The 15,350-nt window shown below is 34.7% G+C and overlaps 1 protein-coding gene across 1 annotated transcript; it reads left to right on the top strand.

The window, feature by feature from the left end:
- The first annotated feature begins 5,761 nt into the window (after positions 1 to 5,761).
- Positions 5,762 to 7,751, top strand: LOC119075260. The gene has a single exon (XM_037181658.1). The coding sequence runs from the start codon at positions 5,901 to 5,903 to the stop codon at positions 7,719 to 7,721; it is 1,821 nt and encodes a 606-aa protein (XP_037037553.1). The 5' UTR covers positions 5,762 to 5,900; the 3' UTR covers positions 7,722 to 7,751.
- Positions 7,752 to 15,350: the final 7,599 nt, after the last annotated feature.

The raw sequence follows: 15,350 nt of genomic DNA, 5'->3' as shown, positions 1-15,350 counted from the left end.
TTGTATAAAATGATAAACATTTGGTGTGATAAAAAAGTATTTCACCGAATGTTCGTTTTTAAATGCATTTGCGGCATTCGATATAGTTTCTTTTTTTGCTGGGATTGGGTTTTTGCTACTGGGAGAGAGAACGTACTAAAACGTAAAAAGCTGTCAAAAGATGTGACAGAAGGATTAGCTAAATATACTGAAATCAAACATTTTAGAGAATTACTCACTGTAAATTGTTTGAAAAAAAATCTATTTTATATTTTTTTTATTTTATGCGAATCATTTTTAAGAAAGAGTGGAGCATTAAAAAAAAATCCGAACCCCTTTGATCAACCCCTTCACTTTATTTGGCTTGTTTTTGTTAGTGCGATTTTTTACCTATAAAAATTATGAATACGTTTCTTAATGATCTTTAAAAAGTAATTAGGTTATGATTTACATCTCAAAAGTTTTCAGTTTTTTTTAATGGAAAATAAAAAAAGAAAATTCTTTACATTTTCCAAAAATTTCCAGAAAATTTCCCTTGTATATGAAATCGTATCAGTAAAAATGTATGTCTTTCTACTAAATAGTTTACATGATCTTTTTGTGTAAATTTTCAAATAAATTTCCTCTAATTATCTATGAATTATCAAATAAATTTTCTCGAGTTTTCCGTGAATTAAAAAAAAAGAAAAGGAAAAAGCATCACGAGCGATTCCACAAAGTTTTTTTTTGAAAATTTTATTTAATGAAATTCACTTAATTTTCAAAAAAAACTCGAGAAAATTTGTTAGAACTAGAGAAAATTTATTGGAAAGCTCACGAATACATAAGATCATGAAACTTTTGTAAACAAATTTAAATAATATGGAAAAGTTCACATCATAACAATAATTAATTCTTTGAATTATTAGATAAAATTACGAAAATCGAAGACATCTACTACTTCGAAATGATAAATTATTTCAGGTATAAATAGGAAACACATTTTTCAGGTCTTTTATTTTCAATGTATCATTTGATATTAGTAAATCAGAGCTTTCCAGAAGAACGTTTTAGACTTTTTAGTTTAGTGACACAACCAATTAGCAGAACATTATGTTTAATTGTCTCTGCTTTGTTTTTATTTTTTTATTTTTATAAAGACCTAGACATGTTGCAGCCACTAATATAACATAACAATTTTATTTGACGATAAGAACAGGTTAAACATAAAAAAATTCATTAATTTTATCTAGTTTATCAATCAAACTGATAGATGCGTCATGTTTTATAATTTGGTTGAAATTACAAAAGCTTTTTCAGAAATGAGCAGTATAAAATATTTTAAATTAAAATAATTCCAAGATCTACAACTTCATATTTTCATTAGAAAGTCATACATCAGATCTAGTTCTTCATTCTTCATTACTATGCAAATGCAACGGTTCACGTGTGACGTGAATTCAATTATTTCAGTATTTCTCATTGTTTCGATTAAAAATGAAGACTCGCATTGTGATTCCTTTTCGTGAACTGGCAAATGTCTTAAAATTAAATTACAATAATATTAATATCCTGATATTGTTTGGTGTGACAGACGTGTTTCGCTTTGCTCGTATGATTTTGTTGGATTTCTTGATATTTTCGATCGTTTTTTGAGCTTTTTGCTTGACTTCAGTATAATTGTGCTAGAAAGTTTGCATTAAAAGTGTCGTTTTAGTGAATAATCACAACAAAATACGTTTTTTTGGACTTTTTGGAATCAACAATCAAAGTATAGAATACAAAAAGGTCATTCCCATTGTTCCGATTTTGTTCCTGCCGATATTGTGAAACGGAGAGTAAAGTGGAGAGAGAAAAATTTGTCATTTATCATTCGCTCCGACTGGCAATGGCGTCAAAATGCTATAAGTGCGATTGTTCGATTACTAATTCGGACTTTGTTTCATGCGCCGGAATTTGTCAACAACTATTTCATATCAAATGCGTTGGTGTACACAAATCAATGCTGAATGCTGTCAATACGTGTCCTAATATTCATTGGTTCTGCCATGACTCCAACAGTGGAAACAGAAACATTGCTGCATCGGTAGATCGAATCAATGAGTCAATTGGCTTATTGACAAAATCACTGTCTGGCGATCTGGTTGAATTTGTTCACGGCTTTCAGTCCTTGACTGAAAATGTTATGTCGACAATTGGTGCAGCGGTTGCAACGAATTCCACGAATTTCATCACACCATCAGCGAATGATTGTTCAGACGAAGGGATTGTTCGTTCGTTCAACAGTAGTCCAGTGTCAGAGCTTGAGCATCAGTCGTCATGTGTTGGAAATATGGTGAAATCGCATGACGTTCCCCATTGTGATCGTGAATCTTATAAGAGCGTTGTTGTTTCGAATATTGGAAAGGATGTCTCTGCCGATTACTTGACCGAATATTTAGTTGATAAGCTGAACTTCGTCAGAGGGAAGACTCGTGTGTCGCTTCTGTTACCCGCTGGTAAAAGTATAGACGGCTTGAACTTTTTCCAATACAAAATAACTGTTCCCGAAGACAAATATAGCGTAATAATGTGTCCGAATTCTTGGCCGCCTGACGTTTGTGTTCGAGATTTTTTTCATAAGCGAAAGATCGACGTTGTGCCGAAGCGAAAGTTTATAGACCAATAATTCTTGATACCAAAACCTTGAGCTCATCATGTTACATTTTTGAATTTACAGTGAAGAACTTTAAATTGACCTGAGTTGCTTTTGTTTTTGTGCTTTGTGAAATTAGGCTCTCATTATGTATGCTGTAGTATTTTTGTTTTTGCAAAATATGAACTGAAACTGAGAAATTTTGTACTTGATCATGTCCGGAGCGATAGCGGAGGACTTGACGCAGTCTAACTTCCAAAAAAAGAACGAAGAAAATTTTTTGAGACGCGGCAACTATATATAGGCGAGAATTTAAGTTTCTTTCCTTTGGCCTGTATCACCACAAATCCTATTCTATCTTATTCGCGCTTCAAATACGAGCAAAACGAGCTATCACTCGACTATGTAACTTTAAAATTGCCGGAGATACATCGTTTTGAAGTTGGTCATTTTGATAGAAAATGCACCAAATTAACGTTTTCCAAACAATCAAAATCTTTCAACTTACTCTGTATGTTTCTATCTGTCTATCTGTCTATCTGTCTATCTGTCTATCTATCGACGGTCGATCTCGGAAACTAGTCAGCCAATCTCCATGAAATTTTGCAGGAACCTCAGGGTGGGCATAAAAATGAAAATGTGATACGCCACTACCCCAGGAAAAACCAGAATTTTGTTTTATTGGCCTCGAAGTGGTTTCTGAGTGTGGTTTTCGAGGGTCGGGAACGCGTTTTCAGCTGTAGCTCAGCTGTATTGAAACCTGCAGGGGCGTGTGACCCATCAAATGAAAGGTATTCGCCACACGAATCGAACAAAAACATAATTAGAAAAATTGGTGCAGATTTGGTTGAGCTAGAGTGGTCAGAGTGACCAAATTTTGAGCTACTCGAGCGTAGGATGAAAGGACTAATATTTTTTGGCTTATGAGAGATAGAGATTTACTTTCTTCGGCAAAGTCTCAGAGTTTTACGAGTAGAACACTTTGGCATATGTGAAAAATGTCGAAAGTTGGAAATGGGTGGGTCAATTATGTTTTTAGAGGTATTTCTTGAATGGTGGCAGATAGAGAGTTACTTTCTTCGGCAAAGTCTCAGAGTTTTACGAGTAGAAAAGAAGGGCATTTGCGAAAAATGTCGAAAGTTGGAAATGGGTGGGTCAATTGGGGTTTTGGAGATATTTCTTGAATGGTGGCAGATAGAGAATTACTTTCTTCGTCAAATTTTCGAATTTCGTCAAATTTTCGATTTTCGTTAAATTTCGTCGAATTTTCGAATTTCGTCAAATTTTCGAATTTCGTCAAATTTTCGAATTTCGTCAAATTTTCGATTTTCGTCAAATTTTCGATTTTCGTCAAATTTTCGAATTTCGTCAAATTTTCAAATTTCGTCAAATTTTCAAATTTCGTCAAATTTTCGAATTTCGTCAAATTTTCGAATTTCGTCAAATTTTCGATTTTCGTCAAATTTTCGATTTTCGTCAAATTTTCGAATTTCGTCAAATTTTCGATTTTCGTCTTTTCGAATTTCGTCAAATTTTCAAATTTCGTCAAATTTTCGATTTTCGTCAAATTTTCGATTTTCGTCTTTTCGAATTTCGTCAAATTTTCAAATTTCGTCAAATTTTCGATTTTCGTCAAATTTTCGATTTTCGTCAAATTTTCAGGGAATAGTCAACATAGCTGTCACTACACAGTTTACATTACAATTCGGAATCAATGGCACCTTCTCAATGATACAAACTTAACGACAAAACGTTGGCCACGTTTGGCTAAAAATGTATATGTTCTCTTCTATGAAAGCGTTTCTACACGTTAAGTTATATAGAATTTAGGTTTTCATATTATTTGCATTTGTAATGTGTGCAACATTTACAACGATTTTAATAAACATTTTATTACCAACTTTTTTACTTCAAAGTGAAATATGGTTTCATTGAGCGGCGTCTTACAACTAATATTGGTATCCTATGGATATAGACCGTAATTGCGCTAGGTTAGAATGGTCCGGAGCACTGAGTATGAGTATACTAGATGCGGCACTTTTATGCAAAGATTACTGTGTAGAGGTAGACTTTACTATTGCGAATTTTGACAACATGCACATACTTGAAACATTTCAAATCAAAGATGTGCAAAATTAGCGTAACAAAAAGACTTTTGAAATTTTTGCATATCCTAAAGTGTATAAAAAGAGACAAAATGTGGAGCCTTGATTATCAACACTATTTTTGTTCACAATTATGGACCATTTCATCATTGGTACGTATTAGCGTGTTACTAAAACAACTTTATGCAACTCAGCATCACAATGTTATCAGCTGAGTTCTTTCGAAGTTTGAAACTAAGTCAATGCGCCGTTCTGAAATAATTTAGCCTATTTTAAAACCGGCACACACCTCTAATTTTCGTCAACTTCCGACTTAACTTCTAAAACGACTGATATCCCGGCAAAAACTCTTTCAGAGCAAAGTTGGACGCAGTCTACAGTCTATATGTGTGATAACTTCTAAAACAAGTGATATCGCTAGAGGTGACGCTGTCAGCGTCGTTACGCAAAATTGAATTTCACAGCCAATTAATTGAAATTAGCTGATCTAGTTTTCCAAACCATTCGCCAATTTTTTTTTTTCAGAAAAAATGTTAACCAACAGAATTTTGACTGAAAAATTGTCAACAAAAAATTCTGCGTCGCATGTGGCAGATTAAATGTTCTCGTAGGTTTGTCCGTGAGCATCTGCCACTTTGCGACGCAGAATTTTTTGTTGAAAATTTTTCAGTCAAAATTCTGTTGGTTAACATTTTTGCTGAAAAAAAAAAATTGGCGAATGGTTTGGAAAACTAGATCAGCTAATTTCAATTAATTGGCTGTGAAATTCAATTTTGCGTAACGACGCTGACAGCGTCACCTCTAGCGATATCACTTGTTTTAGAAGTTATCACACATATAGACTGTAGACTGCGTCCAACTTTGCTCTGAAAGAGTTTTTGCCGGGATTACTTTTTTGGAAACGATATGTCTTTTGATTTTGTTATTGTTATTGTTCATTTAGTCATTTTGAGGCTGTGCTCTAATTTAAGTGTTCATTGTGTGTTTAAATGATGTAAATAGTTGAGATGTCGTCAGCCAGTTAGCTTTTTGCCGTTGGCTCAGAAATAAATAAATAAATATCTCAAGTAAAATCCAAACATAATCTAGACAGTGATGAGCTCGAAATTGTTACAGTTAAACTGCGTTCTTTTTACAAAAATTTTAACAAGAAATTGCTGAAGTGTTCAAATTCTTTTGAAAGTCTTTTAAAAGACCCGTGGATGCGTGAAAAGATCGAAGTAGAGCTGAAAAAGAAAGAGGACCTAAAACGGAAAGTTGGCAGACCGACAAAAGAATTCGATGAATGTGCTGCACGGACAAAGAGACGAAAAGTGCAGCAAGTTTGTGAGTCCATCCCGAAAGATCAAATTGAACGTGCTGCTATTCGGAATGTCAAGAAGCCAGTTGCAAAATTTGTGAAACAAATTTTACATTCATCTGTTACTGAAGTAAAGGAACATTGCTACAAGGCCACCAAAGAAGATATTGTGTCACTTACGGAAGCACAAGCTGTGTCACTTTTGGTTGAAATCGATCTTAGCGTACATCAATATAAGACACTCCGAAATGTGTGCAAAAAGCAAAACGCTGATATCTTCCCACCATACTACAAAGTGTTAGAAGAAAAGAAGCAGTGTTACCCAAAACCATCATCGATTGAAATCACCGAGACACACGCGTCCATCAAATTGCAGGCACTCCTGGACCGAACATCGGAACGTTTGTTGCAATCGTTAAGTACCAGTGACCTATCGAAATTGCCGTTGAAATTAACGCTCATGTCTAAGTACGGGGCTGATGGAGCTGCAGGGCAGAGCCAATATAAGCAACAATTCAAAGATGACAATAATGGAAATGATGCACAAGTATTTATGATTTCGGTTGTACCGATACGAATGGTTGATGAGACGAACTTGAAGAGTGTTTATTGGCAAAATGATTGCACGGGCTCACCTCGTTATTGTCGGCCGATAAAATTTATGTTCGCTAAAGAATGTAAGGAACTGACAAACACCGAAGTGCAGAAAATCAAAGAGCAAATCGACGATCTCGAGAGCAGTATGATTTCGATCGCTGAGAAACGTTTTTTCGTAAAACATAAATTGTTTTTATCGATGGTGGATGGTAAAACTTGTGCATATGTAACGAACACCGATTCATCAACAAGTTACGTGGTATGTAAAGCGACACCGAACGAAATGAGCGACGTGGATGCACTTTCTCTTAAAACTGTCGATGAAACCGTGTACGACTTTGGTCTTTCGCCACTCCACGCGAAGATAAGGTTTATGGAATTCGTGTTACATCTCGGCTACAATATGACATTCAAGAACTATTATGCTACAGTCAAAAATGGGTATGCAACTGAAAAATCGCAAAATAAAGCACGCATCCAGAAAGGCTTTAAAGAAGAAATGGGTCTAAGTGTAGATTTTGTAAGACAAGGAAGTGGCACAAGCAATGACGGCAACACAGCTCGTCGCTTCTTTGCTAATCCAGATGTCACTGCTAGAATTACTCAGGTTGATGAAGTTATTATCAAAAGGTTCCGAAATTCTAATTTTTTATTGAAAAACAACTATGAACTCTGTTTCGTTGAAAGATTGGACGTAGTGCTAAAGACGTTGGCATGTGGACGCGACATTAATCCGGAAGCGTTCAATGTATACTCCTTGGACACGTATAGAATGATCGTAGAGAAATATAATTGGTACAAAATGCCTTGGTCTGTGCACAGAATTCTGATGCATGGAGCAGCGACAATCAAACACAACGTACTACCAATTGGTCAGCTCACGGAAGAAGCGGCTGAGGCCAGAAATAAAGATTTTCGTCGTTTCCGTGAACACCATGCACGAAAGGTCAACAGAGTTCTGACAAATCAGGACATTTTAAACGCTCTTCTGGTAAGCTCTGATCCATTAATATCAAGTTTACGATCAACCATTAAGAAAAATCATTTGGAATTGCCGAATGAAGTAAAAGACTTGTTAGTGGGAGATGATTCTGATAACTGCGGAGATGATGTTGAAGAGGAATGATTTAAATTTATTTTTTTAAATTTTTTTCTCCTTTTTCTTTTTTTTTACTTTTTTTGCTTTTAAATTTGCTTTATTTTTCTTATTTTATTACAAAACTGAATTTATGAACATTCTTTTATTTTAAACGTATTTAATTGATCTATTTTAACACCAATTTGAATTGTTAATAATTAAAGCATTTTCAATAACTAAATTTAAAAGATTGAAAACGTGCAATTGTCTGCAGTGATATTTTGAAATGTTTAAAATATTTTTTATATCAAAATGGAAATAATATTTTATACGATTTTTGCGTTCCTATTTTCTTTACGTTTAATCCAAAATTAAACTGGAAACGAATCTGATTGTGATAAAAAAATAATAAAAACTTAATTAATTTTTAAAGCCAAGCTAAACTATTGTAAATTAAAAGGATTTTGAAATATAATTTTAAAAAATGGGAAATGTTGTTCAATAGTTTATATTTCCGGAGAAAAATCTACGAAAACTTTCATCTGTTTATATCGAACTCTCAAAATTCCTTAGCAATAAAATAACAACCAATTAAAAAATACTAATCTGTTACCGACTACCAACTACAACAGATTTATTTAAACTTTCGCTTCCAGATATCGATCGATCAGTTTATTTCATTAATAGGGAAATTACCTTTCCTCAACGAATATTAAGATTCCCTCAACGCACAATTTTACTAATATCAAATGATACATTGAAAATAAAAGACCTGAAAAATGTGTTTCCTATTTATACCTGAAATAATTTATCATTTCGAAGTAGTAGATGTTTTCGATTTTCGTAATTTTATCTAATAATTCAAAGAATTAATTATTGTTATGATGTGAACTTTTCCATATTATTTAAATTTGTTTACAAAAGTTTCATGATCTTATGTATTCGTGAGCTTTCCAATAAATTTTCTCTAGTTCTAACAAATTTTCTCGAGTTTTTTTTGAAAATTAAGTGAATTTCATTAAATAAAATTTTCAAAAAAAAACTTTGTGGAATCGCTCGTGATGCTTTTTCCTTTTCTTTTTTTTTAATTCACGGAAAACTCGAGAAAATTTATTTGATAATTCATAGATAATTAGAGGAAATTTATTTGAAAATTTACACAAAAAGATCATGTAAACTATTTAGTAGAAAGACATACATTTTTACTGATACGATTTCATATACAAGGGAAATTTTCTGGAAATTTTTGGAAAATGTAAAGAATTTTCTTTTTTTATTTTCCATTAAAAAAAACTGAAAACTTTTGAGATGTAAATCATAACCTAATTACTTTTTAAAGATCATTAAGAAACGTATTCATAATTTTTATAGGTAAAAAATCGCACTAATAAAAACAAGCCAAATAAAGTGAAGGGGTTGATCAAAGGGGTGCGGATTTTTTTTAATGCTCCACTCTTTCTTAAAAATGATTCGCATAAAATAAAAAAAATATAAAATAGATTTTTTTTCAAACAATTTAACAGAGTAAAACGATTTAATGCAAGTTTTACATATTCACCCACTTTCACCACCCCCACCACCCCCTATCATGATCGAAAAATTTACATCTAATGCATATATGATACTATGGTTCTCTAGCTCTCGATAGAACCTTAGTTGACCAAAATCGGTCCATTACTTATCAAGAAATATAATTTAGACCGCTTCGATGTCCAAATTACAGTCTGGTCGGCGTTTGTTGGTCAACAATATTCCCCTCCTTAACCTTCATATAAACGTCCAAAATTTGATTTTATTCACATCTTCCATGTTGGAGCTCGTTTGGATCGCCGTTGGCGGTTGGCTTGAATATCGACTATTCGAAGTTTTTGCGAATTGACTCTTAAGCAGAATTTCCGTGAATAAGAATTGGCTGGAATTTTGATTCACTGAAATTATCATTCCCGAGGACCGTGGAGCACCAAGGTATGGTCAACATAGTTTGCTTTCTATATTAAAGACATTCCTCTGGATAATTGCACATGAACAAGTTATGTTCGTAGTATACACACACCTACCACATAAATTGTATCATCAAATCCTATCCTTTCAATAAAATCATGAAGTTTCAGTACTTCTTATGCAAACAATCGTACAAAATGGAATTAGAATACCCAAGAGAATTTCCCAGTATACCAGGCAACGTTTGTTGTATACTGTTTATTGGTGTAGTATACGTTCCATATATTGTAATATTATATCCTGTGTGTACATATCTGGTTGATATGGAATAAAACTTATGCATCGACACTCACCAAGAAGTTTACCTTGTTTGCATTTGAAATTTTGTTTTGAGAAAATTTTCACAGAAAAAACATAAACAATTCGGAGTGAATTGAAATGGATATAACATGTAGTTTGGACGAACATTACATGTGCACCGGATAAAATATTAAAACTGTTTGGCCCGTATTCAAACTGAAAGTCAGAAACTAAATTTCAATTTCGTGGCAATTAACTTATTAATTAGTAATTTGGTTATTGAAACCAAATAATTTCAAGCTGTACAATGTATGCATATAAGCGAGTGTAATTATGGTGCTCAGTTTGACAATTTTGTAAAACTTTCTCGATTTCTCATTGGTACTATGTCCCACTTTTGGGGTGGGTCAGGTCCCTTGACTGCACCGATTCTAATGCGAACGTAGCTGTTGTTATTTGCTGGACTAGTGTAACGTTAACAACTTAATTCATCAAGAGCAGACGTTAAATATTCGTAACTTGACAGTTGAGTGTATAAAATCCCAGAAGAACTGTCAAGTTACGAATTCTTAAAGTTACGAAAATACGAGAATCTGCACCCTGACGTATTTTCTTAAAAATTTCGCAATCCTTTTATTTTATAGACAACACATTTTTAGCATAAAGTCTTACATTTTCAAATGATCGTAAGTCCTATTATGGAGAAGTGTCGTGAATACAACATCGACATAGTCTTGCTATTCATAGACTTCGAAAAAGCTTTCGATTCAGTGGAAACATGGTCGATATTGGACGTATTAGACGAATGTAGAGTAGACTCAAGGTACTCCAACACAATTCGATATGTGTACAAAAATGCTACTTCATGTATTCATGTACTTCATAAAAGCACGGAGAAATTCAGAATCGGCCGAGGTGTAAGGCAGGGTGACACTATTTCACCGAAATTATTCACGGCGATTCTGCAGAGTGTTTTTAGCAAGTTAAACTGGAGTAAAATGGGAATAAAGATAAATGGAGAGTACCTGAGCAATCTCCGCTTCGCTGATGACATTGTACCGATAGCAGCGAATCTAGGTCAGGCTCAGATTATGCTACAACAGTTAAGTGAAGAGGCAAGCAAAGTTGGCCTCAAGATGAACTTATCGAAAACAAAAGTCATGACCAACATCGGGGGCATTGAACGTTTATTCATTGAACGAGTCGACAGCTACGTATATCTAAGACATAAACTGAAGTTAGGTCTGGACAACCAAACTGCAGAAATAAGACGTAGGAGTAGTCTTGCATGGGCAGCGTTCGGAAGTCTCAGCCTAGTTTTCAAAAGCAAAGTGAATAATAGTCTGAAACGCAAAGTTTTCGATACTTGTGTCCTTCCAGTGCTCACTTATGGAGCGGAAACGTTGACTTTAACGAAAGCATCCGGAGATAAATTGAGAGTGACACAAAGAGCCATGGAACGGAGTATGCTTGGAATAACACTCAGAGACAGAATGACGAATCAATGCGGATTCGACAACAAACCAGGGTCGTTGATGTCATGGAAAGAATAGCATCTCTGAAATGGAGCTGGGCGGGACATATTGCAAGAAGGACAGACGAACGTTGGACCAAAAAGATCATGAACTGGCGACCATATAAAAGACGAGCTATAGGTAGACCACCAGAGAGATGGACAAACGGAATTAAGAATATTGCAGGTACAAACTGGCAGCAAATGGCAATGGATCGTACGAAATGGAAAGAAGTTGGAGAGGCCTACATCCAGCAGTGGATAGAAACAGGCTGAAAAAGAAGAAGAAGAAGAAGTAAGTCCTATTGTCTGCTATTGTCAAAAAGAATTCTTACTTATGTCTTGAACAAAAATGAAACTCGTGTGCATAGCAAACATTCGTTCAATTTCCAATACTCTAATACAATTAGTTTCAAGAGTTGTTGCTAGATATTCAAAAGTTTTCTTGTGTTGCTATCGAGTTGTCAGGCTGAATCTGAAGTTAACCTATATTCAAAGTTTATCGTTAAATACGTTTCCCCACCGAACGAAACACATTAATATATTGATCGATAGTTTACCTGGTTTATGTAACGAGACGTAGTACCCTCGATCCATAACACTAAATTAATACCTCCCAATCCACACTTAAAATAATATTTCTTCATCCACTAGTTCGTTCTACGTGCAAGATGTACGAAGAAAAAAGTGTTTTTCGTGTCTCAAACGAATATGCATCACAATTTTCCAAATAAATATTGATGACTGTGCTCAAATTCCGAGTGTCTTGCTTATATCAACCTCCATATAATATACACTTTGTGAAAGTAAGTGTAGAATATTTCTTCTGGCTTCTGGTTTTTTTTTTGTTCGCTTCTCTCTTGCCTCCCATATACCCGTAGCACGAAAGACATATTCTTGTTTTTTATTTCAAACATTTACTCAAAGGATTTGCATATAAATGTGTATATCATGACACATCTATCTAATAATAATACACACACGCATAAGGGCTCTGGCATACTTGAAAAATATCGTTTCGAATATATATATATGTATGGCCCGACAAAATGCATGGTACGACCGTAGCATATCGAAAATATTGTGTAATGTTTTCTTCTGAAGGAGGAGGACACATTGGGACACATTTTACTCGAGTTTGTTATATTTCCATTCCGTTTTCTTATATATATTTGTCAGAATAGCTGATAGGAATTTTGTTGCTCGGTCTTTCATGTCCCATTTTTATACTCGGTTTTTTTGTTGTTGCTGGGAAATAAAAGATATCAAAAATTGATAATATTCATAAATAATTTTTTTTTCCCGTAGACATTACGAAGTATCCTTTTTGTACGTAGAATATTGAGAAATAATTTTGATAAAGGCATGAAGAGCCGTTGAGAAAAAAAAACCGCTTTAGTCGAACAAACATCCTAGCAAAATCGGACGGTTATAGGCTTTCAATATTGGATGGGTGTAGTATATGGTTGGAAAATGATAAATGTTTTCGGAACGAAAATTGATTGCGAATTGTTTTAGGAAAATTGGAAAGTAGTGCAAGACACATTTATCGGAAAAGGTTTCGAACCCTTACCCATCAATATCAAATGTTGCACGAAATGATGTCTGTCAGTAAAATGTTAGACTTGCACACAAAATGTGCCGCTCACAATGTTGTCATGCCTTCAGAATGGAAATGTGAATGGTACGAACACTCGAAAGTCAAGCCATCACCGATCTAAATGATTTATAGTTCCGATTATTGCAAGAATATTTTTTTCACGACCGGCATGGCTCACGTAACTCAAATGTTATCGAATAATAAGAAAAATTAAATTTCATTGATATCAATATTGTGAGTTTCTTTTCAAATAGGCTAACGATGCCAATAGAGAAGCTTCTTTTTTTAGATAAATTGAAACAAAAAAAAAACATCATACAGTGAACGACATCGCAAAAGTCTCATACATTATGATTTCCACGTTTTCAATGAATTCCACACAATCCACACAGCTCACACTCTGTATCAGTATGATCCGCTGTGGTTGCCAAGGTTGTATCAGTATGATCCGCTGTGGTTGCCGAGGTCGTATATTTTAGGATGTAGCGCCAACAGCCTTTTTTCGTGGTGACAATAAATTTTAAAAAAATGGTCGCTGGTGTGTTGTGTTTCAAGTAAGTTGAATTCTTCATTGTGACATTAACGCAAAAAAGAAGTGATAGCTGCGAAGAATTCACCTTAATAAAAATAATCTCGTTTACTGTGACAGTGAATCGCGCAACCATCTAATTAAATATCTAAGTCGATGCGGTAATTTATTTGGTTTCATTAGACGTCACACGACAATCCTATAGGGAGAGATTCTTTTGAAAAACAGCCTACCGAAATCGGGCGTGTTTTCTAGTGGAACTTTTTATAGGTACCTAGAAAGGACTTCGACCATAGAAGCCAAAACCACTCTCAAAAAAATTCTTCGAAGCTTTTATGGCTGGTGAAAGGTGATCGAAAGCCGAAAATTTGCACTTTTCTTACCAAAGTTTCTCCGGATACACGAGCCGTACAGGGTCGTGTGGGGTGTCATTAGAAAGGTAATCACATGTTCTATTGAGCCGAATAGAGACTCATTGGTTTTAAAATTAATCCACACTGAAATATGTGCAGTTGAAGTTTTCAACAGAAAACTTGCACTTTTCTTACCAAAATTTCTCCAGTTACACGAGCCGTACATGGTGGTGTGGGGTATCATTTGAAAGGTAATTTTATGTGCTTTTGGGCCAAATAGGGTCTTATGGGGTTTGTATGAATATGCGATGAAATATGGACACTTAAACATTTCAACTTCTCATATTTCATCGTAGATGCTTTCAAACCCCCATAAGACCCTATATGGCCCAAAAGCACATAAAATTACCTTTCAAATGATACCCCACACCACCATGTACGGCTCGTGTAACTGGAGAAATATTGGTAAGAAAAGTGCAAGTCTTCGGTTGAAAACTTCAACATCACATATTTCAGTGTCGATGAATTTTAAACCCAATAAGTCTCTATTCGGCTCAATAGTACATGTGATTACCTTTGTAATGACACCCCACACGACCCTGTACGGCTCGTGTAACTTTTTTTTTTTTTTTAAAAAAAACATGGCATGAAACCATGTTTTGACACCTTTATTGGTATGCTATAGTACAATCTTAACTTATATGTTAATTTATTACTATTGATGACAAATGTTACCAACTGTCTCTCTGTTAGAGACAACCAGCCGAACGTGTGTGAGTTTTTCCATTCCATTGATTGGATCTCATTTTGATGATGGTAGCATCGTTCACTGCGACATCTGTATTTCAGCAACCCAGACCTTGAGAACATTCTCTTCAACGACATAGCCAAGCACCTTACTATATCGCTTGCTTGATTGCTGATTGAAGAGCTTTTCCCATGATAATACCGACCAGAAATTCTATGAGAATGTCTTCTACGACGTAGCCAAGCACCTTACTAAATCGCTTGCTGACTGCTGACTGAAGAGCTTTTTGTTCCCACCATTTGCTGATAGATGGCGATTGGTGTCTGATGTATTCGCTCGTTGGATTCGTATATCACATAGCATTAATAATTTTTTTATTAATGTGTCAGCGATTTCGAACTTACGAACTTTCAGCACAATAATTCAGTGTGAGGCTAACGACTTACACACTGCGCTATTGAGTCGACGGCTCGTGTAACTGGAGAAATTTTTGTAAGAAAAGTGCATGTTTTCGGTTTTTGATCACCTCACACTAGTGATCCTTTCTAGGCACATATAAAAAAGTCCACTGGAAAATGCGTCCGATTTCGGTAGGCTGTTTTTCAAAAGAATCCCTCCCTATAGGATTGTCGTGTGACGTCTAATGAAACCAAATAAATTACCGCATCGACTTAGATATTTAATTAGATGGTT

The sequence above is a fragment of the Bradysia coprophila genome, unplaced genomic scaffold (assembly GCF_014529535.1).
Source record: "Bradysia coprophila strain Holo2 unplaced genomic scaffold, BU_Bcop_v1 contig_193, whole genome shotgun sequence".
In the NCBI taxonomy this organism is placed as follows: Eukaryota; Metazoa; Arthropoda; class Insecta; order Diptera; family Sciaridae; genus Bradysia; species Bradysia coprophila.
This window is presented reverse-complemented; position numbering and strand designations above follow the sequence as displayed.

Bases quoted from the DNA above. Each gene is read 5' to 3' on its own strand.
- LOC119075260 (XM_037181658.1), top strand. From the start codon at position 5,901: ATGCGTGAAAAGATCGAAGTAGAGCTGAAAAAGAAAGAGGACCTAAAA.